This window comes from Notamacropus eugenii, chromosome 6, assembly GCF_028372415.1.
Source record: "Notamacropus eugenii isolate mMacEug1 chromosome 6, mMacEug1.pri_v2, whole genome shotgun sequence".
Classification (NCBI taxonomy): Eukaryota; Metazoa; Chordata; class Mammalia; order Diprotodontia; family Macropodidae; genus Notamacropus; species Notamacropus eugenii.
The window spans coordinates 24,350,767-24,377,706 of record NC_092877.1 but is presented as its reverse complement, the minus strand read 5'-3'; the positions used below and the strand labels follow the sequence as shown (position 1 = coordinate 24,377,706).

At 38.5% G+C, this 26,940-nt stretch overlaps 1 protein-coding gene across 2 annotated transcripts in view; it reads left to right on the top strand.

Annotated features, from left to right (window-relative positions):
- BBOX1 (gamma-butyrobetaine hydroxylase 1) overlaps positions 1–26,940 on the top strand; it is an 80,713-nt gene extending 53,773 nt beyond the window's left edge. For both annotated transcript variants that reach the window (XM_072619297.1, XM_072619298.1), the window contains exons 5-8: positions 6,487–6,592; positions 15,468–15,664; positions 24,675–24,841; positions 26,343–26,940. In XM_072619297.1, coding sequence (XP_072475398.1) covers positions 6,487–6,592; positions 15,468–15,664; positions 24,675–24,841; positions 26,343–26,503 — 631 coding nt within the window. In that variant the 3' untranslated portion in view covers positions 26,504–26,940. The remainder of the gene's footprint in view (positions 1–6,486; positions 6,593–15,467; positions 15,665–24,674; positions 24,842–26,342) is intronic.

Here is a 26,940-nt window from a genome sequence, read left to right as displayed (position 1 = left end):
TACCACAGTTCTCTGGACTTCATTGCCTTTCCTGCGTAGATTCACTTAACTGGCTTCCACCCCAACTCCACTGCAGTCAGATGGTGTGGCCCTTGTTTTTGACATGGCTTTTCCCTTTGCTCCCTGATAATGGAATCATCATCAGGTTCATCTTCTGCCAGGAGAATAAACTTGGGTTGAAGGAAACAAACTAAGTGACCATATAGGAAACAGCCATGTACTCTTCTCTAACATTCAAGGAAAGTATAAAGTACAAATGGACATTTTATAGGAATAAAAATTGACACCAAAAACTTCTTTTAGGTTCCTCTGTTTTAAATCTTTAAAACAAACAAAAAGAAAAGCCCTGGATTTAGTCTTTGTTCTGCTAAGCTAAAATACGCACACTAGACTGCGAGAATTACTCAATATAAGTCATTGTTCCTTCCCCGTTGGAAATAATCCCTTCTTTAATTGACTTGATATCATTTGTCACTATTCCCATGCCTTTTATGCATTTACTTAGGCCTCTTTGTTTTGTTATAAGAAATGACCAAATAGGCAGCCTTCAGAAACACCTCGATTAGACCTCTATGAACTGATGTGAAGTGAAATAAGCAGAACCAGGAGAACATTGCACACAGTAACAGCCATAGTGTGCAAGGACTGATTTTGATAGACTTAGCCCTTCTCAGCAGTGCAAGGACCTAAAACATTTCCAAGGACTCATGATGCAAAATGCCATCCACATCCAGAGAAAGAAATATGGAGTCAGAACACAAATGAAGCGGACTGTTTTCTCTTTTGTTTTGTTTCATTTTACTCAAGCTTTTTCCCATTTGTTTTAATTCTTCTATGCAACACAACTAATGTGAAAATGGGCTTCATAAGAATGCATGTGTAGAGCCCATATAAGATTGCATGCTGTCTTGGGGAGAAAAGAGGAGAAAATTTAAAATTTATGGAAATGATTGTTGAAAATTGAAAACAAAGAAATTTGGAGAAAAAAAGAAGATACATACTAGATCTCCCACTAGATTATAAATTCTATAAGTGTGAAAACTAAGTCTCATTTACCTTTTTATCACCCTAGTGCCTAGCAAGGAGAAATGTCCATAGTAGGTGGCTTATCACTTGATAACTAAAGCAATGAATTCATACTGAATTCTCACCAATGTCTTCATTCTTTTAATGTTTGACATCATTAGTAATTTTGTTATTAACCAGTTGGTTGAGGCACTGCCTCCTGGAACACCTCCAGTCACCCTGATCAGTGTGGGAGATGTCTCCAGAGGCAAAAGTGAGGCTGGTGACTGCACAGATCTGCCTCACTTAAATCCAATTCACTTGCAAGTCATGGCACCACCTTCTTAACGTCATGGTCCTCTTAGAAAAACAAAATAACAGTTGGCTGAGGTCATTGTTGTTATCTGAATAAAAACTCCTTGCATACAAGGGCTAGACTATTTTTCTTTTGCCTAGTAGGTGTTTAAAAAATGCTTCACTAAATCTGTGGAATCAAAGATGAGAGGACAGTAGAAATAGAACTCAAAGGGATCTCAGTAAACATCTAGTTCAGCTACCTCATCTTACAGTTAAGGAACCTGAGCCTGAGAAAATCTAAGCAATTTGAGCCTGGTCACAGTGATAGTAAGAATCAGAAAGGACGATTTGAACTCAGGTTCTCCAAAGACCCCAAAGCCATCAGACTAATTGAACTGAATTCTTAGCATTAAAATGGTTCTTTAGTTTGCACAGTTTTGGGGGAGATCTGTGGTTTCACCAGTAAAGGTAATTCTCAGTGTGTCAACTTCCTCCACCAATGGAACTCCTCTTATCCACCCCTTCTCTGCAGTCTCTCATATTGGAGAGATTCCATGGGCACTCACAAATTAAGGGACTTGCTTAGAGTCACAGGTTTCTTTTTAGCTTTCTTTTTTGTATTGGGAATGAAACAAAACTTTTTTTAAAAATTTAAGGAAGGAATGTCAGATAAAAATGGATGATCCTTTGTTTTATTCATAATTTGTCTTAAGATATCCATGCACCAAAAAAAGTTATCAAAATGCATTTTCTTCTACATAATATAGCTTTCCTAGACCCCCATTTGATAAGAGTAGAACTAGTAAACTGATATTTTTTAGAAATATTATTCCTGAAGTCACTCTATAAATTATTATTAACATGAAGTCAATTTAACAAATATTTAGTGCCTTGGAAGCAGATTTTTGTGGTTGTTCAGCCATTTTTCAGTTGTCTCTAATTCTCCATGACCCCGTTTGAGTTTTCTTGGCTGATATACAAGAATGGTTTGCCATTTCTTTCTCTACTTGAAAGCAGGTGTGTGCTCGTATATATTTAACAACAGGCTTTCAAAAAAAAAAAAAGATATACCCTACACACTTGTAAGTTTATTCTTCATTATTAGCATTTCCCCCATCACTTTCTTAAGTTTAAATAACAAACAAAGCGATAAATCAGGCTGTGAGTTGTAACTTGCTCATTTCTGAATGTTAATGAATAGGGTTGAGCCACCTCCGGCACATCCCTTTGGGAGAGGCAGCTACTGTGGAAAGAGTCTAGATTTGGAATCAAAAGACTTGGATCTGGAACTAGACCTGTCATGTATTTGTTGGGAGACCATGGACAAATTATGAGCTCTCCAGGTCTTAAAATAAGGGAAAATAAGGGAACAGAATGCTTTTCATAGAGTCACTTCAACATAGTTTAATTAAAGTAGCATTTTTAACATCACTATGTGCCAGGCACTAAGGTTACAAAGGCAAAAACAAACTATCCCTTCTTTCAAGTAGCTTACATTCTACTGGCAGTGATGGTGATGCAACAGACCAGTAAATAGATAAATAGACATGAAATATGTAGAAGATGAATACAAGGTAATTTGGTTTTAGTGGTAGAAGGCTCTAACAGTTGGGGAGACCAGAGGTAGTAGTAGAAATCAACCTTGAAGTGAATAAGAGGTCTCAGACAACAGAATATCCAATCAGACTACACAAAAATACAAAGGATTAGAATGTTGGGTACAGGAAAACAGCAAATAGGTTTATATTATACTGACCCTCTAATTTTATCCTCTTTCTCAGATTTCATATATATATATATATATATATATACACACATATATACACACATCTATACATACACATGTGTACATATACATACATGTGGGTGTTCATGGGTTTGTACATTTGTGTGTTGTGTGTGGTGTGCATGTGTGTATGTGTGCATGTACACAAAAATGTGTGTCTGTATTCATACATGTGTGCGTGTATGTACACATGTGTTTGCACTGTGTACACATGGATACATGTGTGTGGCCTCAAGAAACTGAAGGGTATGACAGTGTGAGTGTATGTGTTGTACAAAAGTCAAGGCTGAATAGTGCACAAATTTCATTTTATTCCTGCTGTTTTCTTGAAGATTTAATATTTGAAGAGAGAAGGAAGGAGAATAAAAAAAGGAAGAGATGTGGAAAACAAATATCCATCTCCCTGGCATGGTTCAGTTTCCCCTAAAGGAAAGATGATGTCACCAGATCCTTGCCAGTCCTGTTCTATAACCATTACCAAAATGTTGTGACCAGAACTGATTAGTCCCATATTCCTTTCTGTATTGGTTCAATCTTTCAGTCTGGTTCATCCAATACCGTGCCTAAATTAATGTAGGAGTGTGAGAGATAATTACTCATCACCTGCCAGTTAGCTAGAAAGAAACACTGACAAAGCCTAGGTCATGGCACAGGTTTGATCCCCATGAGATCCAGTTAACTTCAAAAAGAGAAAAATGCTGCCTTTTGGAAACAGATGGCACCCTGAACTCCAGCCAAGCTGTCTCCCAAATGATTGCTCTTGATCAAGAAAGGAACCAGGTGAAAAAGTGGGCAGGAGAGATCAAGGCAAAACCATCACCCCTTGGGGGCAAGGGGTGAAAATCAACTCAATTTGAAACACATGCCCCATGGACAAGCCAGGAGTATTGTCTTCATGTAGGAGAGATGACACATTCCACATCCTGGTGAAATGAGCCTCCTTTTTTTTGGTTCCTTTTAAAATTTCCTAAATCTTGATTATGCATGGATGGTCTCTGTTGACAACAGTGTAGATCTGAATTCTGTATTACCTATGGAGTGCATCCAATTACACCAGTGCCATAAAGAACACATTTTGGGGCTCCAGTTGCTACAATATAATGGATTGTTTGCTTCAGGCTTCAAATGTGCCGCAAGTTATAAATATCTCTGCAGCCTTCTCTCAGTTAGCTTTTCGATTCATGACCCTGTGCTGCCTGGTACAGCTTAGAAAGCTTTGCTAGTTGTTCCATCTTAAATTTAGGTGAGAAAAACAGAGAAATAACGAAATTCTTAGTCCCCAGGACAGGAGAATAAAAGGTACTCTTATTTAATAAGGAAGATATTCTCAGGTGATGCAAGAGAATAGGACTTTGCCATATTTTAAAGAAAAGACAGTATTATAATTTACATGCCCTAAAAGGTATTTTTAAACATTCCTTAACATAGTACTATCTCTGCTTAATAATAGAGTCTTCCCCTACCCCCCCCCCCAAGAATTTAAGGAGGCAAGCAATATATATTGACTATAAGACAACATGTTATATTATAGTATATAACATATTAATGTAATAAAAGATATAACATAATGGAATACAACACAATTGAATAAAATAGGGCACATAATATAAACAACAAATTTTAAATAATATATAATGTTTGTGATAGATGATAGTTTCTACTTTCAAGGAACTTACAATTTAGTAGGACATATACACATAGTAGGGATTTCATTTGAGCTCCCAAGTAGAGCTTGTTTCATTCTTTGCACTTGAGTCTTCAGTGACTGGCACATAGTAGGTGTCTATTAAGCACGGTGCTTCACAAATGTCCATTGGCTAACTGTTATATTTATTTTTAAAAAATAATAGCTACCAATATAAATGAAATAATAGTTCAATCATAAAGTGCTGCTCCATTTCAGATGTAGCAGAGAACGTCATTAAGTTAAAATGCTAAAAGAAGACCCTTTTAAGGGCAATGAGACGGCACAGTGGATACAGTATCGGGTCTAAAGTCAGGGGGATCTGAGTAAAAATGTGGCCTCAGACACTGACTAGCTGTGTAACCCTAGGCAAGTACTTAAGTCTGTTTGCCTCAGTTTCTTCATTTGTAAAATGAGCCAGAGAAGGAAGTAGTCAACCACTCTATCCCTGCCAAGAAAACCCCAAATGGTATCATGAAGAGTCAGACACAACTGAAAAATGACTGGACAACAGGATGTGATTAGGGCCATTGCAGAAAGAGTAAGTTTTTGGCAGAGCAGGGGAGAAAGGGAAATCCAGATATAAAGAATCTTGTTTTGGGCCTAAGATGGAATTTAATGGTGTTAAATGTAGAGTTGTACACTTGAATTAAAAACAAAAACTACAATAAAATATAAGATAGAGTAGATGTGGTTGAAAGATAATTTCTCTAATGAGGATCTAGGGGTATTAGTGGACTCCAAGCTACGTATGTATCATCTGTGTGACATATGTAAGGGCCAAATAAAAATAAAGAAAAGTTAGCATGAAAGATTCTGTATGGTCAGGCCATGGTCAGGTCTGCCATGGTCAGGCCCCATCTAGGCTCAGCTTGGGGTGCCACATTTTAGGGAGGGTGGTGATCAGCTGGAAAGAACCCAGAGGAAGATCACCTGGATGGCAGACTGGAGATCACACCTTAGGAAGAGCAGTTAAAGGGAACAGAAATGTTTACCCTGAAAAGAGCAGTCTGAGCAAGAACTTGGCAGTTGTCTTTAACTATTGGAAAAAGTTGTCATAAAGAAAAGAGATTCTACTCGTTGTGCTTGGCTCCTTTGGCCATGTGTCCCTAGTGCTTTGCACAGAGAATATATGTTTATTGGAGAGGACTGGAGGCCAGATAGAAAACCATCAAGACTTCAGGCGTGGAGTTGGAAATGCCAAGGCCAAAGGTCAGTTTCCATGTGCATATTCATACATACGTACATAAAATAAAAAAATAACACCAAAATGTTCATAGAACAGCTGGAATGAATTATGGGATAGGAATGCTAGTGAACATCAAACATCATGAAGAAATACACCTCCTGTCAGTCAAGCTAACGGCTGAACTCCAGCCCCAACAAGAAAAGAGACCTCCTCTGACACACCGTGGCTGTAGCAAAATCCCAACTAGCCCATATCCCCAGCCCTGGATAAAGTTTGCTGGAGAAGAAGCATTCACACAATGCCCCTTTGCACAGAGTGGGAATTGGAGAAGCCCTTTTGCCAGTGGTTGATTGGAGCAAGGCAGGACCCCAGGGATTCCCTGTTCTAATCATCAGCATCATCCACCACTTCATATTATGTTCTGAAAAGGCCCAGCAGCCTCTGGGTATCGAGTTCATACTTTCACGTTTTGTCTGTCTGTCTTGGCAGCAGCCTCTGCAAACATGTGTTCCTCTTATTTTACAGACATACTTGGCAAGTGCAAGACAAAATTGATGCAAATAACGTGGCTTACACAACTGGAAAGCTAAGTTTTCACACAGATTATCCGGCACTACATCATCCACCTGGGGTAAGGTGAGCCTCATCACTTTTTCCACAAGGCAGGCCAGGGAACTGGATTTTTTTTCAGTCATTTAAAAGCCAACAGATTATGGGTTCCTTTTGGGTACGTGTGTGTGACAGAAAATACATGTATGTGGACACACACATGTACACACCTAAATTATATGCAATAGCGAAAGGTACATGAATATACATTTATGTATGCTGTATATACATATATATATATATACACATATATACATCAGTGACAGCTTATCACTTGTCAAGGAATGCTTCTGAGGTTGCTGTAGAAATGGGTTGGACTGGATATACTCCAAGGTCCCTTCAGTTCCGAAATTCTAAATCTATAACAGGAATGTCCTTGAATTACATGTGAGTGTAGAGACATATATACATAATATATGATATAAACAGTAGAGAAACACGCGTATGTGTTTATGTTTGTGGGTACATTTACATATCTGTGAGTTCCCCTGGAAGATATTCAATTAAACTCTGAATTACCACTTGTCAAGGAATGTTAGGGATATAGCTATAACTACGGGTTGGACTACATAACATCTTCAGTATTCCCTTCCAATTCTGAGATTCTAATTTTGTGTATGCATGTATGTGTATTACATATAGGAGAGGGATTCTTAAGCTGGGGACTATGAACTTTCCATATATATTTTGATAATTATATTTCGATATAATAGGTTTTCTTTTGAATTTTTGTATTTGATTTTATTCATTTAAAAATATTATTCTGAGGAGGGTGGGGTCTAGAGGCTTCACCATAGTGCCAGAGGGGTCCATGACACCAAAAACGGTCAAGAAGTCTGATCTAAGTTCATTATAGCAGACAAGCAGGACAACTTTGAAAATAATACACTGAATTTATTCTATTACTGTGTGTTTATATATATGCACACACATATGAGATTTGTGGTTTCCTATATAATCCTCTTCTGTCTTTCATGTATAAAAATGTTTATATCCGGGGGGAGGGTCTAAATTCAGAGTCAGATTTTTACAAATCTCATGACCCTGGGCAAGTCACCTAACCCCTCTCAGTCTCATTTTTTAAATCTTTAAAGTAGGGATAATACTTACTTCCCAGGGTTATTGTGAGGATCAAATGAGATGGTAATATACGTACAGAAAACTCCTTGCAATTCTTAATATACTATATAAATGCTAGTTATTATCGTTATTATTAAGAGAAAAGTTTATCTGGAACTCAGAGTAGGTGGAATCCTAGGACATAAATCTGGAGCTGGAAGGGTCCTTAAGACAGACAGACAGACAGATGGACACACACACACACACACACACACACACACACGCATTTTACAACTGTCTGGCTATGTGAACTCCGGGTCATAGAACTCTTAAGTGCTTGAAGTGGGAGTTGAATAAAGCTATTCCTGATTCCCAGTCCAGTGTTCTATCCATTATACCACAATGAATGGAAGTAGTGTAAAATAAGGCTGGATAGGTAAGTTGGAACCAGTCTAGAGAGCACTCAATTCTCAGATCATAAGTTTATTCAGTGGACAAACGGAATGCCATTAAAAGCTTTTGAATACCAGCGTGACATATTCCTAGAAACTCACTAGGAAGGTTGTTCAGATACTGGCATGGAGGATTAGACACCAGAGATTTAGAATTAAAAGGGACCTTACTGAACTTGTAGCCCAACCCATCATTTTACAGATGAGGAAAACTAGGGCACAGGGAAGTTGAATGACTCATCCAAGATCACAAAGGAAGTTTTCTGTAGGGTTGAATTTAAACCCAGGTCCTTCAACTCCAGAGTCAATGTTCTTTCTAGTGCAGAAGGTGAGAAGTCCAATGTCTTGAGTCTTGGATGATTCACATTATGTCTCTGGCTCTCCATATTTACTGAATTCCTGATATGTATGAGAGTTAGCATAGAGATAGACAACTGGGTTGAGAACCAGACAGAATTGAGTTCATGTCCCACTTCTGACACTGACTGCTTGTGTGACCCTGGACTATTCACTTAGCTTTTCAATTCCCCAGACTCATCTCTAAGAGTATGTGATACAGAAGAGATGCCTGCATGTTATAGGACAGTGAGTTCCTTACCAGGAGCCCACTACACGATGCAGTCACAGGTCTAGTTAACCCCCTGATCCCTACCAATAAAAAGAAAAAAAACCTGTGTATAAACTGCACAAGATATGGTTTCTACACTTCATGTAGGTCATGCATATGTGACATAGCAATCAATACACTAAGGAAAAAGAACAACATGGTCATTATGTGCTAATATATTCCAAACACAAGACAATATTTTTGTAGCATGGAATGATGAAGGGAGATTTTAAAGCACATAGGACTAAAATTAGGTTTTTGAGAGATTTAGGCAAGGAGATGTGAAGTATGGACTCTCTCTCCATTTAACATATCTTAATATCTCCATGACTTAGTGGATAGTCTTATAAGTTATTGTGGCCAAAAATATGTTATCGCTATGGATCCTGACATATGCACTTATATCTCACTTGGGGCCCGGTCTCTGGGTTTAGGTAGGTTTATCCTGAGGCAACGGCCACATGTGCCATCGCCAGACCCAGAGATGAGTCCTCTTCACGTTGGCAGGGTCTCTTGAAGCCCATACCCCACTGGCATGACCTTTAAAAATCTCAGGGTCACCTACATGACACAGCAGGGCACTGGAGAGGCCTTTTTATGGAAGGCGTGCTATCATTATTACAAATAATACTGGAATTTAATATTTGACTTCACATGTTTTAAATTACTGTGTTGATTCAAAAATACCACATGTTCTTTGAACTAATGATGACAGAGAAGTGACCGTCCAGAGGCACCTTGGGGGGTTGGGATGGGGAAGAGGAGAGAAGAGAAATGCATTGTGATTGTTCTAAATATGGCCTAAGTTTGGAATCCAGCAACCTCTTAAGGTCCAGGGGTTAAATGCCAAACTGCTCAGCTCAGCCCTTTCTCTGCCAAAGGCCAGAGAAAGAGGGGGAGCTCAGTTTTGGAGGAGGACGCTCTCAAATCTAAGGCATTGCTCGATTTTTACAAGATTACATATTGTTTCTGGGACATAATCTAAACTTACATAAAACTGATTAAATGACTCCATGCATTTCCCTGATGTGTAATAATGAAGCCTTACATCTGAGCAGCGCTTTATAGACTTTTTAAAATAAAGTGCTTTCACATGACTGATTGGAGCCTCCCTAAAGCTCTTTGAGGTAGACAACAACAAACTTCTAGAATGAGACTGGCTTCTCAGTATTTTGAATATATTTATGTACATTTTAAGTAAATTTACTTAAAAGTAAATTTAACATTTACTGATGTGTATTTGTGTGCTGTTTCCACCCAATAGATTGGAAGTTCTTTGTTTCTATAATCCTTAATACATTGGCCAGCACACAGTAGGTGCTTCACGAATTCTTGTTTTCAACTGAAATTCACAAGTAATTGCCTACTGTGTTCAGGGCATAGTACAAAGCTCCACAGGAGACAACATTTGAATAAGCTGTAATCTCTGATTTCATAGAGTTTACACTTTATAGTTTAATTAACTCATTTTACACTGAGAAAATTGAAACTTAGCAAAGTTACTGAGCTAATACCTAATAATGAACTCTTACTTGTACCACTAATTGCTGCACTGAACCAAGATGGGGCAGCTAGGTGGTGCAATGGATAGAGCACCAGTGCAGGAGTCAGGAGGACCTGAGTTCAAATCTCACCTCACACACTCACTAGCTGTGTGACCTTTAGCAAGTCACTTAACCCCAATTGCCTCATCCTGGGTCACCTATAGTCATCCTGATGAATATTTGGTCACTGGATTCAGATGACTCTGGAGGAGAAATGAGGCTGGTGACTTGCACAGCCCTCCCTCACTCAAAACAAAGTCAAGTGTAAGTCATGTCATCATTTCTCTGATGGCATAGTCTTCTTCTCCTTCTTTGGCAACGAAGAATGAACACACGCACTGAACTAAGGCTAGACCAGAACTCTTTTTACCCAGTCTTCCAAATTTTTTTTAAAAACCAAATTTTAAGATATTTATTCATTTTTGAATAATAATAAATCCATTATATATTATCATAAGTAACATTTAATGAAAAACAACTATATTTTCCAAAAAAAAAAGATTTCATGAGAATATCCTTGATCTCAGACACTGATCCGGACTTATTTTTCCACAACATTTCATAGTCTCTTGCATCATGTAGGTGTTCAACAAATACTTATTTTTGCATGAAAAAGCTGGGCAATTTCCCAAGTTTTCCTTTTCACTTGGCTAATATAGTGTAGCAAAGTGGTAAGAAACAACAAATGGGATTCTAAACAAAATAAGTGAAAAATATAAAATTACATGGGAGAGGATAGACACTCGAAGAGATTTCTGGTAGAATCTGATTCTTGAAATCTTTAGCTCCAATGGAATAGTGGTTAACATGGGCATAGTTCAAGTTTCCACTTTAAAAAAAAGTTTGTCTGTTGCATAAAATTATTTCAATCCGATGTGCTGAAATTTTAATGTAACAAGCAGGTCAAACAAGGGAGGTTGGTTTGGGGGTTTTTTTCTTCCTAAACTGGTACCAAATGGGCCAGGTGACAAGTTAGTTACCTGTTGAGAATTCATTTTGATCAAAATCACTAACATGGGACAGGAAGAGTGGGTTCACTCTATTAATTCAAACCACATGGTGCTTAGCTCATCGTCTTTATCTGTGCCAAAAATCACATGCTGCTACAAAGTAACATAAAAAGGCTTTTCAGCTCAGAACCGCTTGCATGGAATAAAATTTGGTTTTATATATGTCAGTCACATATTAACCATTTGGATTAGCACAAGTGTTAAGTTGTCTGGCTCCTACATTTAAATTCTTTCACAAAATTATATTAAAATCTAGATGGCAAAGATGTCCATGGTTCTTACCATATGTAAAAGAAATCAGCTGGATTTTTAAGAGTTTTGGTCCTGAAATGTGCAGTTCTCTTATGTAGAAATCTAAAATGTGATTTTTTTAAGAACATTTTTCTACTTCCCCGAAGAATACCTTTATACTACATTATCTTCAGGGAATTTAGTTGATTTTAACGTTAACTTTTCTATTAATTTTTTTTCCTAATCACATCACTTAATTCTCCTTCATTCTAAAGAAACTAAATGTTTTTTAGAGGTTTTTTTTCATTTTTATTCTGAACTTAAACACCAGATAAAATGAGCATTTCCATACATAAAGCAGATCAGAAAAAGAAGACTATATATAAAACTGTGTGTAGACTTGGCTTTCCTTTTGGTGTATATAATAAATTCAGCATGCGATTTTCAAAGTTGTCCTGCTTGTCTATGTCTCCTTCTGGCCTTCCATATGTTCTCAACTTATTTGGGGAAAGGGGAGAGGGAACATGCTATCCCTAGCCTCCCTTTCCTTCACACTGATCCCCAATTGGAAAAAAGGAAAAGAAAACCCTTGTAACTAATACACACAGTCAACTAAAACAAATTTCCACATTTAGCCATGTCCAGAAATGTATGTCTAATTCTGAATCCTGAATCCATCACCTCTCTCAGGAAATAAGTAGCATGTTTCACTATTATTTCTCATTAAAATACGAGTTCCTTGAAGGCAGAAACTGTATTTTTCCCCAGTCGTGCCTGACATATATAAAGGTTTAATAAATGATTGTTGAATGACCAACTGACTGAAATCATGATTGCTCACTGAGTTGATCAGAGTTCTTATGCCTTTCAGAATTGTCTTTCCAATACTGTCACGGTAAAAATGGTTTTCCTGGCTCACTTCAACTCTGCATCAGTTCAGGCAGATCTTCCCAGGTTTCTCTGAAAGCATCCCTCTGATCTTCTTCAAGTATAATAATATTCCATTTCCTTCAAATGCCATAATATATTCTGCTGTTACTCAGTTGATGAATACCCCCCTAGTTCTGAGCCTTTGCCATTACAAACAACATAAATGTTTTTGGAGAGAGAGGTCCTTCTCATCTTTCTTTATCTCTTTCAGCCCTAATGTTTAGGGTATGGACCTAATGATAGGATCACTGGGACAAGGGATGTTCTCAACTTTGTGATGTTTTAGGATACAGCTCCAAATCACTTTCCAGAAGGGCTGGACCAATTCATAGCTCTACCAACAGTGTATTAATGTACCTGTTTGGGCACATCCCCAGCCACATTTGCTATTGTCCCTTTTTGTCATCTTTGCCAATTTGACGTAGGCATAAGGTGAACAACTGGTTTTGTTGGGGGAGAAAGGGAGTTGCATCACTGAACACCTATTTTCTTCCTTCGTTATCTCATTAGACCCCAAAGTTTAAGATATAGGTCCAGTGGTGTTATCACTGCATCAACTGCATGTACAATTTAGCAACTTGGGAGGAGGGGGCGTTGTTCCATCTTCCTTTCCAGAATGGCTAACCCGATTCATCGCTCTACCAGTAGTAATATTAATGTTCCTGTTTTTTGCACGTGCCCTTCAATGTCTGGCATTTTTTTCTTCTTTGACATCTTTGTCAGTCTGATGTGGTATGAGGTGAACAATTTTTTTGATTTCCATGAAGATCATGACAACACATAGCTATTTTCTCATAGCTGCATTTACTTAATCAGCTTGGAATTTTGGACTATATTATTATTTTAATACATTTTGGCCAACAATGACAGTTTATAGCATATGATGCTTACATATTAATAATGTGCTCTTTTACCCGAATAGAACCTGAGTTCTTTAAGGGCAAGGCTGTTCTTCCTTGTCTATGTCTCTCCAGATCCTAACATATAATAGGCACTTAATAAGTGTTTAGTGATAGAGTAATAGATTGATTGACATCACAAAGCAGCAAATAATGAAGTCCCCTGAACTGGTAGCATTATTCAAATTCACACTTTGTGTTTCCATTAGATTGGAACCAGTTACTATATTTTACATAATTATAATTCTCAATAGTGCACATCTGAATATGCGGTGTGAATTATATACATTCTCTATAGAATGTTATGACAGTCCGATGAGGTTAAATAATTATTAACCCCATTTTAAAGATGAGTAAACTGAGGCTTAGATGAATGAAATTAATTGTTCCATGTCACATAATTAGTCAATGTGATGGGGGCGACTAGGAGGCATCATGCAGTGTTCTTCCCATTTTGCCACAGCTAACTCTCCAGTTGCTCAGAAAGTCAAAAAGGGGAGTCTTTCTTGAATTAATGCTGTTCCTTCCTCCCAAGCTTTGTATGCTGTAGGAGGCTTTTTTCCCTCATCTTCAGGTCAGGGTGGGAGTCAGGGGATTGTTATATTTGGCCTGTTTTGGGAGGGAGACAGGGAAACCAAGCAAACTAATTTTAAAATTCCTTTTCACTAGAGCTACTACCTTCTAATATCTGAATCTGATCCTATTTGGCTCTCTCATTCAGGGCCCCTTCAGCCAGACACTGACTTTTATTTTTATTTTACTTTGGCATATACAATTTTCACAGCGAATGATGTTAAATGGCTTCTTCTTGCCGAAAATAATTCTCTATATTTAGTTTTACAAAAACATCCACAGTGATAATAAAAATAAGTCACATATCCAACTAATTCAAAAGGACTCCTCCCAGAAGAATATGAAGAAATTAGTAGATTTTTCAACTTTCCTAAGAAGTCAACCTAAAATTCTCATTCCTAATATACTTTAGAATAAAATTGATAAATACTTTATCTCTCTTCCATGTCCTTGTCCATACCCTAGTTGACTGAGGTCATAATCACCATCTCAAAGGTACCACCACAAAAGGTTTTTAAGTGGTATTCCTTCCTTATGTGTCCCCCTGTTCCAATCTGTCTCAGGATAATGATCTCCCTAGAGATCATACATTTACCATATCACTCCCCTTCAGAAGGAGAACACTCCATAGCTCCCTACTGCCTATAAGAGTCCAAATTCCTTAACCTGATATTTGAGATCCTCTACAACTTGGCTTTACCATACCTCTTTAACTTCCCCTGTGATTCCATCTCTGTCATATGGTTTGTTTACTACCCCTAAAACACACCTTGAACTTTTCTCCTTTTTGCTTTGGGAGAAATGGATGAAAAAGCCTTTAAGTTTTTACCATGTGCCAAGCACTAGAGACACAAATACAAAAGTAAGAGCAGCTTCTGTCTTCAAGGAAGTTACATTCTTATAGTCAACATATATAGAAACTGTGATGGCTAAAGGAACTTGGGTTTGAGAAGGTACCAGGATGGTGAGTGAATCCATAGAGGAATAAGCTTGGCACCTGTTTCCAGAAAGAATAGCAGTATTGATGTGATTATGGTTTCCAAACTTTTGTCCATATCTTTCTCCACTCACTAAGCTCCATCTCCTTGCCAATCCTTTTCTACTATCTAAAACTACCCACCCTTCATGGCCCCATTTTTCCATGCAGCTGTCTCTGTTAGCCCAAAGCTGGAGTGATCTCCTTCCCCTGACTAAGAATGCATTGGCTTCATCACACATTATACAGTCATTTCTATACCATTCACCCTTTAATATTTCTTCAGTGTTACCTTGAATTGTCATTAAAATCTCATACTTAATCTACCAGTCAGTCAACAGACATGTATTAAGCCCTTAGTATGTGACAGACGCGGTATCAAGTGTTGGGAATACCTTACATCTAGAGTCTAAGCAAGAATAGACCGAGTCTCATACTTCTATATATCCCCTCAGATGCCTTGAACACAAAAGACTTACAATAAATGTTTAACTGTATTTTTTATGCTAATCTTGAAAAATGTCCTGATTGGGGAGGGGGGCCAAAAACATTGTTCTTAATCAAGGGACATTTTTAATTTGTGTCTTCTAAAAACTATTTCTCCATTTGATTACAGGTTCAGTTCCTCCACTGCATAAAACAAACAGCCACTGGTGGGGAAAGTGAAATCGTAGATGGATTTAACGTATGCAGACAGCTCAAGGAACAAAACCCTAAGGCATTCCAGATCCTCTCCTCAACCTTTGTGGATTTCACAGATGTCGGAGTTGACTTTTGTGACTTCTCAGTGCAATGCAAGCACAAAATTATAGAGTGAGTAGTGTCTTTCAAAATCATGTGGATGATTAAATGGATAGTGTGAGAACCTACAAACAGGAACATGGAACTATAAGTTGTGTTCACTGGGAACAAGTCACTGCCAAAGGGACCTCATTTCCTGTTGTGATTGTTGTATTGAACTAGGAAGTAGTCTAGGTATAAGGTACGGCACTTTTACAAATTTCTCATAGATTTAGAGTTGGAAGGAAACTACTTCAAGATTCCCAGTATCCCTATGGATAAGAATAAAATGTGGACTGGACAACAGTAGTTAGATGGATTTGTAGTCACTTATCTCCTGCCTCAGTTTTCTTTTCTGTAAAATGTAGATAGAATAGCATCTACATTCTAAGAATTGTTGTGAGATAATGAGATAATATTTACGAAGCATTTTTCAGACCTTGAAGTACTATACAAACACAGATATTATTATTAATTGTTTGTGTACAGAGTGAGAATGAAAGGATCAATGTCCACCTGAACCAAATTTCTGGTACCATGCCACAGAGCTCTATCCTCAACTTCCTTAGCAATAATTTAAAGATATAAAAGGTATTTTTATCAGATCTGTGGATGACAGAAAGGGATACCAAATACATTGAATGAGAAAAAAATCATAGAGATTTCAAAAGACTAGAACAAATATAAAGATATCTATTTTTCACTTAATATAAATAAATGTAAAGTTCTGCATTTGGATTAAAAAAATTCCTTAAATCAAGAATGGGGAAAGGATATGGCTTGATAGTTCTTTGTATAACAAAGACCCAAGAGATTTCTGTGTACCACAAGCTTAATATGAGTGATCAGTGCGATGCAGTCCCTGATAATCTAACACAATCCATCCTGAGCTTCACAAATAGAAGTATAGAGTCTATATCATGGGTAGCAATGATTCCATTATGCTCTAGGCTGGAGCATTATGTTCAACTCGGAGGACTACCTTGACCAATAAGCACATATCCAAAGGAGAGAAGTAAGGATCGGGAGGGAATTCAGAGAGAAGAGATATTGGATGAGTCAGAGAGGCTGTCTCCTCAATGTAATAGTATCGAGGGGCGAGGAACCTGCAGCCCTAAGGCCACATGTGGTCCTCTAGGTCCTCAAGAGCAGCCCTTTGACTGACTGCAAATTTCACTGGGTCATATCCTTTGTCCTCTTGTTTAAGCCTCTGATCCTGCACATAACAACACCGTTGTCCACAAACTTCCACCAGCATGGCACAGGAAACCAAAAAAGTGTCGTGTCCTAGACCATATTTTCCCAATTATAAATCACTAGTATCACATGCCCTGTCAGTGAAGAATGCTGACAAAGTCACATCTACCAAGTTACTATTCTGAAAGACATCTATATGATCTTAGGAAAGTTACTCTGCTTCTTTGAAATTCTATTTATTCACATAACAACGACAGTAAATAATGAAAAGCAATGTGACAGTGGACAGAGAACTGACCTTGGAGTCAGGAAGTCCTGGGTTCAAGTCCCACTTCTGATACATAGTCTGGGCAAATCACTCAATCTTTCAGTTCCTCAGACAACTCTTTAAGAGTTGTTATTAGGTTGTCCATTTTTGAAGAGGACTCCTGGCATCATGGGAGATGTCTTGACTTGCATATGAATTGGATGTAAGGGAAGCACACGTGCACAAAGTTGCCAGTCTCAGGCTCTCTTCCTGAGTCATCAAAGTTCAGAGGCAAGACAAAAGTCAGAACTGGCGATGGCTCAGGATACAGTGGGTGGCCCTAACATTTTTGATGTCTGATCAAACCAGCTTCATGGCCCCATACATCCACTACTATACATGTAGTCAGTCAATAAGCGTTCATTAAACACCCGTGTGCCAAGAACAGTCTAAGGAATACTAAGAAAGAGGAGACAAGCCTTGCCCTCAAGGAGCTCCCAGTCAAGTAGGGGAGACAACATGGAAACAAATATGTTCTAACAAGCTATAGACAGGATAAAATGGAGATGATCAGCAGAGAGAAGGCACTAGAATTCAAAGAAATCTGCAAAAGCTTGCTGTAGAAGGTAGGATTGCCTCTGGATCTTGAAGGAAGTCAGAAAGCAGAGACAAAGGAGAGTTTTCCACTCATGAGGGACAAAGAAGAAGACCAAAGCCAGGAAATGGAGAAAGAGGGTCAGCAGAGAGGTCGGTGTCCTCAGGATCCCAGAGTCCTCATGAGTGAGTAAGGTGTTTGTAAGTGCTCAGCACAATACTTGGCACACAGTAAGCACCTAATAAGTGCTTGGTAAATTACTTGTTAACTAAGAAGACTAGAAAGATGGGACGGTAGGGTAGGGAGTGGGCAAATTACTAAGAGCTCTGAATGCCAAATGCCAAAGGATTTTTAGATTTGCTCCTGGAGGTGATAGGGAATCCCTGGAGTTTACTCCCTCTCACCTCCAGTACCCAATATAAAATCCTCTGTTTCACTTTGGAAGTTTTTTTGGAACCTGTCCTCCTTCACCTTTCAAGTTTTCTTACACCAATATTCCTTCCCTATGTGCTCTACAACCAAATCACACTGGCCCTCTTGTTGCTTCTAGGACAAGTCCCTCCATCTTCCAACCCCTGGCATTTTCACTGACTGTCCCCCAGGCCTACAATGCTCTCCCTCCTCATTTCTGCCTCCTGCCTTCTCTGGCTTCCCTCAAGTCCCAACTAAAATCCCTTCTTCTAGAAGAAGCCAGTTCTCTTTCCCCTAGGCTCTAGAAGCCTACCCTCTAGAGATTATTCCTAGTTTCTCTTTTCTATACATTGTCCATACATAGTTGTCTGCATGTTGTCTGTTCCATGAAATTGTGAGCTCCTAAGACTGTCTTTTGCAGCAGCAATGCTTAGCATAGTTCCTGGCACTTAGTAGGCTGTTTGGTTGGTTGTTGTCCATCTTCAAAGAGGACCAAAATCACATCACCATCAGAGTTGCGCTCTCAGAAACAAAACTTGAATGCTACAGCTCAAGCAAGGACTTCAGTATCTGGTACGTTATCCTGCCAGGTGATCCTCAGAATCTTCCTAAGACAGTTCAAATGGAAGTGATTCAGTTTCCTGGCATGGCGCTGGTAGACTGTCCATGTTTCACACGCATATAACAATGAGGTCAGCACAATGTCTCTGTAGACCTTCAATTTGGTAGTCAGTCTAATACCTCTTCTCTCCCAAACCTTTCTTTGGAGCCTCCCAAACACTGAGCTAACTCTGGCAATGAGTGTGTCAACCTCATTGTCAATGTGCACATCCCTGGAAAGTACACTACCAAGGTAAGTGAACTTATCCACAGCATTCAAAACTTCTCCATTTGTTGTAACCAATGGTTCCATCATAAATGTTTATGGACTGAACAAATAGAGGTGAGAGACATAACAAGACCTGAACTTTAGGAACATCATTTTGACAACTGAGTGGAGGATGAGTTGCAATGAGGAGAGACTTGTATCAGGGAGAACAACAGTCTAGGCACAAGGTGATGGGGTCCCCCACCAGGGAGATGGCAGCATCAGAGGAGAAAAGGGTGCTTATATAAAGGATCAGACAACATAACATCTGCAGAACAAATGCTGATCTGAATTGGTAGAGGGAATTTCCTCACTGGAAGTCCCCTATTCCAATGAAATCACAAGTCTAGATCTCCTAAGATAAAAATGATCATTATAATAATATTTATTACCTAACACTTCAAGATTCACAAAAACAACAGACATAGACATCATCTCAGATGAAAAGTTTGGACTAGGTAGTCTCTCAGATTCCTGACAACTGTAAAATCCCATGACTCTAATTGAAAGAAGCATCAATCAATGAGTCTATTATGGGCATGGTAAGATGCACTAGGGATATAAGTGCAAAAGTAAGACAATCATGACCCACAATGGCCCCAGCTAAGCCTCTACTCAGGAAGACTCATCCTTCTTCGTTCAAATCCAGCCTCAGATACTTACTAGCTGTGTAACCCTGAGCAAGTCACCTATGGGCTTGCCTCATTTTATAGATGAGGAAAATGAGTCCCAGAGAGGTAGATGACTTATCCTGGGTCATTTAGCTAGTGTAAGTGTCTGAGGCAGGATTTGAACCTAAGCCTTCCTGACTCCAGCTAGGTGATACAGTGGATAGAATCCCAGACGTGGAGTCAGGAAGACTCTTCTTTGTGAGTTCAAATCTGGCCTCAGACACTAGCTGTATGAACATGGGCAAGTCACTTAACCCTCTTTGCTTTGTTTTCCTCATCTGTAAAATGAGCTGGAGAAGGAAATGGGAAACCACGCCAATATCTTTGCCAAGAAAACTCCTAATGGGGACACAGAGAGTCTGATGTCACTGAAAATGGCTGAACAACAACAACATGTGATATCATTGAGGATACAAATGCAAAAGTGAGACGATCCTTACCCACAAGGAATTTCACATTTTTTCAGCAGGATACACATTCACAGATAAGCCCATTCAGAATACAGACAAAATAGCTACATGTTGATCTGTACAAGATAGCTATGGGACATGCTGGTGAAAATCTCCATCACGTAGCTAGAGACATGAGCCTGGAGCTCAGGTGACAACTGGATGTGTAAGCTCTAGAGTCATCTGCCTAAAAATGGTAGTCAAATTATAAAGGTTAATTACCTAATTAATTTCTTAATTATTCTTATTGGAAAGAAAAGTCACCAAAAGAGAGTGAGAAAGAAACAGAGGAAGAAGGGAGGACCTAGGACAAAACATTAGATTAAAAAGCAGAGAACCCATGTTCTCATTCTAGATCTAGTCCTAGCTCCATCACCTTGACATGGTGTAATAGAGAGGGCACTGGGGAAAGGAACTTGGAGGTAGGGAAGCTGCTGTTGGTCTTCAGTCACTTCAGTCTTGCCCAACTCTGCATGACCCCATTAGGGGTTTTCTTGGCAAAGATATTGGCGTGGTTTCCCATTTCCTTCTCCAGCTCATTTTACAGATAAGGAAAACAAAGCAAAGAGGGTTAAGTGATTTGCCCATGTTCATACAGCTAGTGTCTGAGGCCAGATTTGAACTCACAAAGAAGAGTCTTCCTGGCTCCACATCTGGGACTCTATCCACTGTATCACCTAGCTGGAGTCAGGAAGGCTTAGGTTCAAATCCTGCCTCAGACACTTACACTAGCTAAATGACCCAGGATAAGTCATCTACCCCTCTGGGCTTCATTTTGCTCATCTATAAAATGAAGGGGGGTGGAGGGGATTTATACTCTATGGCCTCCACAGTCCTTTCTAGTCCTGTGACCCTAGGATGACTGTATTATTTCATCTCTTTGGGTCTAAATTCTTTTTGCTAAGGTTGTGTTCTTAGAATTGCCTACTACTCCTAAAAGCTAAGTATATTATTTTTAATCCAGATAATGTATGATTTTAGGTTACTAGACTTCAGGTTCGTTGAAGATCTAAAGTACAGATTTATTCATCCATAAAATTGTAGGGTTGGATTAGGTGACCTTTACGGTCCTGTCTGGCTCCCAAATTCTATGATTCTACAGAGCTGTGAAAGACAGGCACCAACAGAGAAGCTCAAACCCGTTGTAATTACTTCACCTATGTAATTTTTGTAACACAGCAAAATGACATTTTTCTTTCCAATAAGAGGAACTAAGAAAACTGGTCTTGGAAAACATCAATATTCAGGAATTTCATTCAAATGAAAAATCTATATTATGTTAAGTGCAAGAAAAATAATCTTTGGCGCAGCTAGGTAGTGAAGTGACTAGAGCACCGGCCCTGGAGTCAGGACGACCTGAGTTCAAATCCACCTTCAGACACTTAACACTTACTAGCTATGTGATCTTGGGCAAGTCACTTGCTTGCCTTCCCCCCTCCAAAAAAGAAAAGAAAAGAAAAATAACCTTCATTGGGCTAGCAATCCCAGTATGCAAATTGTAACCTATGGTGGCCAATTGCAAAAGACCAAGATGTTTAGGAACTTGGTGAATCCTGGCTGTTGAGACCAAAGGCCCTTTGGGCCATTGTGTGTTTGTGATCTTTCACGGTGTTTCTCATTATTGTCTCCAGTGCCCAGTAGAAGGAAAGTGGCATGTTTAATCTGATGAAGTCTATGACATAGGCCAGGCTTGCTGCCTTCAAATTTCTGAAAAGCTATTGTGTGTAGGAAAGTAACTGAGGACAAAATGGTTTATTGAAATTGATGCCTGGTGCTGGCAGATCAATGAGTCTAAGACATGAGTTACAACAGTCCTTAATAGTTCATTATTTAGCTTGGCAAATTCCTTTGCTCAAAAACTTGAGATCTTGGCTCTTAAAACAACCCGCCTTAAAGGGGTGGAGGAGGAGATTGGGGGGTAAAGAAAGAAAGGCATCCATCTCTCCCTCATGGCTTCCAGTTTTATAGGCCATCTTCCACTTGCTCTCTTCATCTTCTTTTATCCTCTTTCTTATTCCTGGTCCAGAAAGTTTGAATCAATTTGTTTCTTCTGTTCCAGAAGAATTAGATTCTGTCCTTGAGGTTTTGGAACAGACTGAAATACTGGTAGTAACGGAGCTTGAATCTATAATTTGGAGGCAGCTTCTAATCCTGTAAACACCACCCAGACAATGAAAAATGAAGGCACCCAGCACAGAGACAGAATGGGAAAGGAGAAAGAGAAATTTGAAGGGAAGACAGCTGTGGTATAGCAGAAAAACCATTGACTTTAAAAGCACAGGACTCGAATTAAAATCTCATCTCTGACGCCTATTGGTCATATGATCTTTGGAAAGTCATTTCATTTCCCTGGGCCTCATTTTCCTCATCTGTAAATTCGCAAAGGGTTATGAACTAGCTATCTTCTGGGGTCCCTTCCAGCTCTACCTCTAGGACTCTATAGAAGCCACGTAGCTGTTTTCTTTCAAAGTGGAAGAATGATTCAACTTGTTTTGCCTTGTCTAGATCAGGGGTTCTACATTGTTTATGTGTCAGAAGTCCCTTTGTCAAAGGGGAAACCTTTGGTCTACTCAGAATGGCATTTTTAAATGCAAAAAAGTAAATACACAGGATTACAAAGGAAACCAAATTATATTGAAAAATGATCATTTTGAAATGTTAAGTTTACAGACCCCAGGTTGAGATCATCTGGTCTAGAGGGTAGACCAGGAACAAAGGTGGTAGTTAAAAGGGACAGATTTGACAATTAGAGCTATTCAAAAAAATTGAACAAGCTGTTTCAGTTGCTGAAAACTTTCAGAGGCTTCCTGTCCTCTCCTGAGAAGTGCCCTTACCCTCTCCATGAAAAAAGGAAGAGGTTAAAATGTGCAAACTCTTAACCAGTGAACTTGACTTTGATGCCTGATGAGATTCTAAAACACATGCTTAAGGAGATGATTTCTGAGCCCTTCAGAAGAGAAAAATGGATCACCAAATTCAACATCAATCAGGTCAGACTAACCTGATTTCCTTTTCTGACAGGATAATGCAACTGGTTGATGAGGATTATGCCATAGGTATACTTTAGCTATATCTTAGCAGAGCATTTCACCAAGACTCATGTTATGATTATGGATAAGAAGGAAAAAGATGAGTTAGATAAGAGTACACTGATGTCAGTTTTGGAACTCATTGAATGAAGGGGCCCAAAGGGTAATCATTAAAAGTTCCATGTTAACTGAGAGAGTTGTTACCAATGGAGTGCCCCATAGGTCTGTCCATGGCCCTATGCAGTTAAACATTTTGATCACCGACCTAGATGAAGGCAGAGATGTTATGTTCACAGGTGATGATAAACCTGGAAAGGGACAGTTAACGTACACGATGACAACATCTAGATCCAGAAAAAAACTTGATAGGCTAAAAGATTAGGCCAAATCAAACAACATGAAACTGAATAAGGAAAAAGATCAAGTTCTACACTTGGGAAGAAAGGAAGGAAGGAAGGAAGGAAGGAAGGAAGGAAGGAAGGAAGGAAGGAAGGAAGGAAGGAAGGAAGGAAGGAAGGAAGGAAGGGAGGAAGGAAACGTCATACAAAAACTGTAGAGAGCACATGGCTAGACAATGGTTGATCTGAAAAAAGTCTGAGAGTCTTAGTGGACTGCCTGAGTTCCACTGCAGTCAATCATGTTATGTGACTGCCAAAAAAAAAACAAACTCATACAATACTAGGCTACATTAATAAAGGCAAAACATTCAGTCTCCTCTGTCCTGATGAGACCCCATTGAAGTACTGTTAAGAAAAGTCTTAGATAAGCTTGAATGTGTCCAGAAGAGAATAGCCAGAATACTTAGAAGACTGGATAGCATGACACCTTAAGATAATCTGAATAAACTAGGAATGTTTGGCTTAGTTTTTAATAGCTTAAACCTGTGTTAAGATTACAGGGACACTTTGTATTTACAATATTTTGTTGGGGGTGGGGCAACACTTGTTTGGTTTGAACCTGGAGGGCAAGATTAGGGACAATGAGTTAAAGTTCCAGAAAAGAAGACAAAATAAAATAATATTCATAAAGTACTTCATACAGCCTTAAATATTGTGGGCTCCTCAAGAGCACTGCCATCCTTTGTATCCTCAGTGCTCAATAGCATGCCTGGCAGAGTCGGTGCTAAATAAATGGTGGTTACTACTGTTACTACACTTAGTACTATTTGCCATTGTTTGATGTCAGGAAAACTCACCTAACAATGAGCTGAACAAAAGATAATAATGATAATGGGTTTCCTTGGAAGGCAATGGGATTCCTCCTCACTGGATATCTTCAAGTAGAGGCTGATTTCTTTGAAAGATTTCTTTGGAGAAAGAACTCTTGGTTAGGCAGGTTCCTCGTGTGTTCCTCCTTGTGTTCAGATTCCCTGGTTTTACAACTCATTAATAATGTGGTGGGAGAGATTCATGTTCTAGCTTTTCATGTTCTAGTTGAAGTAGATGACCCATAAGGTCCTCTGAGGGGCCTCTCAGATATTATACTTCTAAGAAAAAAGGACTGTTTCTTTAAAAATCATATAGCTATGGCCTGGGTTGTTTAAAATTATAACCCTTTTAAAATATTTTTTTAACAGAGTAGACAATAAAGGTCAAGTGATTCGCATCAACTTCAATAACTCAACAAGAGATACCATATTTGACATCCCTGTTGAAAAAGTACAGCCATTCTACGCTGCCTTGAAAGAGTTTGTTGACCTGATGAACAGCAGAGAAAACAAGTTTACCTTCAAGATGCATCCAGGTCAGTACGCAGAAAACAAGATGGGTTTTTTGGTATTTATTAATTAGCCAAAGCATGAAGTAGCACAAGGGCTCTCAAACGAGGGTCCATGAACTTTCAGTATAGATATATATAAATATATTTCAATATGTTTGGGTTTTTTTTTTTGTTTTTGGTAACCACATGTATATTATTTGATAGCATGAATGATTCCATTTTGAGAAGGTATCCATAAGCTTCAGCAGGCTGCCAAAGAGGCCTAGGATATATGATAGGTTAAGGATCCTTGATTCCAGAGTTTAAACTTATTACAACCAAACTATTGAAGAATTCTATTTCTGTGTGATAGCATTATATGCTAAGTCATTTAACTCCACCCCCAAAAAAATGAGGCTTATCATTCATTCCTGAGCCTTGGAAAACTAGAGAAATTTACCCTTCATCTCACTTAAAACTACATTTAGCAAGGAAATGCTATTTACACAGCCATCCTTCATCCATATTCTGTAACGTCTCATTCTCTAGAGTTAACCATCTTCCTCCACCGCCAATCCCCCCAGAATGTAAAAGATTTGAAGGCAGGCGGTGTCTTTCTTTTTGGATGTATTTGTATCCTCAGTTCTTAGCACAGTGCCCAGAACATAGTACGAACTTAAATATTTGACTTCTTGACAATTTACATATTAAGCTTACAAAATGAGAAGCTATTTTAAATGAATGAAGACAAGAAATATTCTCATTTCTTCCGGGGTATCTCTAGATAACTGAACCCTGCAACTATCCCGAGCTTTAGAGCATGTTAAGTGGAAAAAACTTTGGAAAAGGATCAGAAAATCTGAGTTCAGGTTCAGACTCTGCCACCATTATTGTATGATAATAAATAGTCAATTTATACCTGCAGACCTTAGATGGCATAGTAGAAAAAATTATAGTTTGTAATGAAACTATCTAGATTTGTATCAATAAATCCACAAACATTTATTAAAAGCTGACTATATATCAGGTGCCAAAGATAAAAAAAACAAAACAATCCTTGCCTTCAATAAACTTGTATTCTGTCATCCCACCTCTATATATTACATATGGAACCTTAGGGCAAACAATTTTCCCATTAAAGGTCTTCAATTTCCTCATCTGTAATATGACAAAAGTGGACTAGTTGAAGTCAAAGGTCTCTTCTGACTCTTTGATTCTATTAGTTTCTACTTTCTGTATTTCCTTCCTGTCTAAAGCAGAGGAATTGTTCCTCTCCATTGTCTTAGTAGTATGGAAGATTCCCCTGATTTATGTTTCACTGTGAAAAACAGCTTTTTGTTCATACTATAACAATACCAGAATGTTTAAGCAGGCTACCACTTTTAATTCCAATATCCTAAGTCCTAAAGCAGCCTGTGCCATAGGCTGACTCAAGTGAAAAAAGATGTTAATAAGCGATGACATCAATTCCTAAGGTATTTGCATTTTCCAAGGAAGTCCTATATTAAACGTACGATTTATTATGTTTCAAAACGATCGGTTCTAGGTGATGTAATCACATTCGATAACTGGCGCTTACTTCACGGCCGACGGAGTTACGAAGCAGGAACAGAAATAACTCGCCATCTTGAAGGTGGTTATGCAGACTGGGATGTGGTGATGTCAAGGCTTCGTATCTTAAAAAAGGCTGTCAAAATTGAAAATTGAATTTGCTAGTTTCACTTTTGACATTAATGGAACTAGGGATGGTTTTTTGCAAGTTACAAGGTACTTAATCACCACTTGTCACAATCACTAGTATATGGAGGGCCATATCACATAGATATTAATTTCTTTGACATTAACAATGCAGCCAGATTCACAAGATTACATTTTCCTTTGTTTTTGTAAATGTGATAGCAACAATATTGAATCCAGAAAAAGATGAGGAAATACATCTCTCTCCTTTCCTTGAAAGGTGGGGCCTATGGGTGCAGAATGTTATATATGCCACCAGGCAGGGTTGCAGTATCAATTGGTTTTGCTCAACTATTTTTTTTTTTTGCATAAGGGGAAATTCAGTATGTTGGGAGGAGAGAGGGATATATCTAGAAATGACTGTGATATAAAAATAAAAGTTATTAATAAAATTTTTAAAAATATTA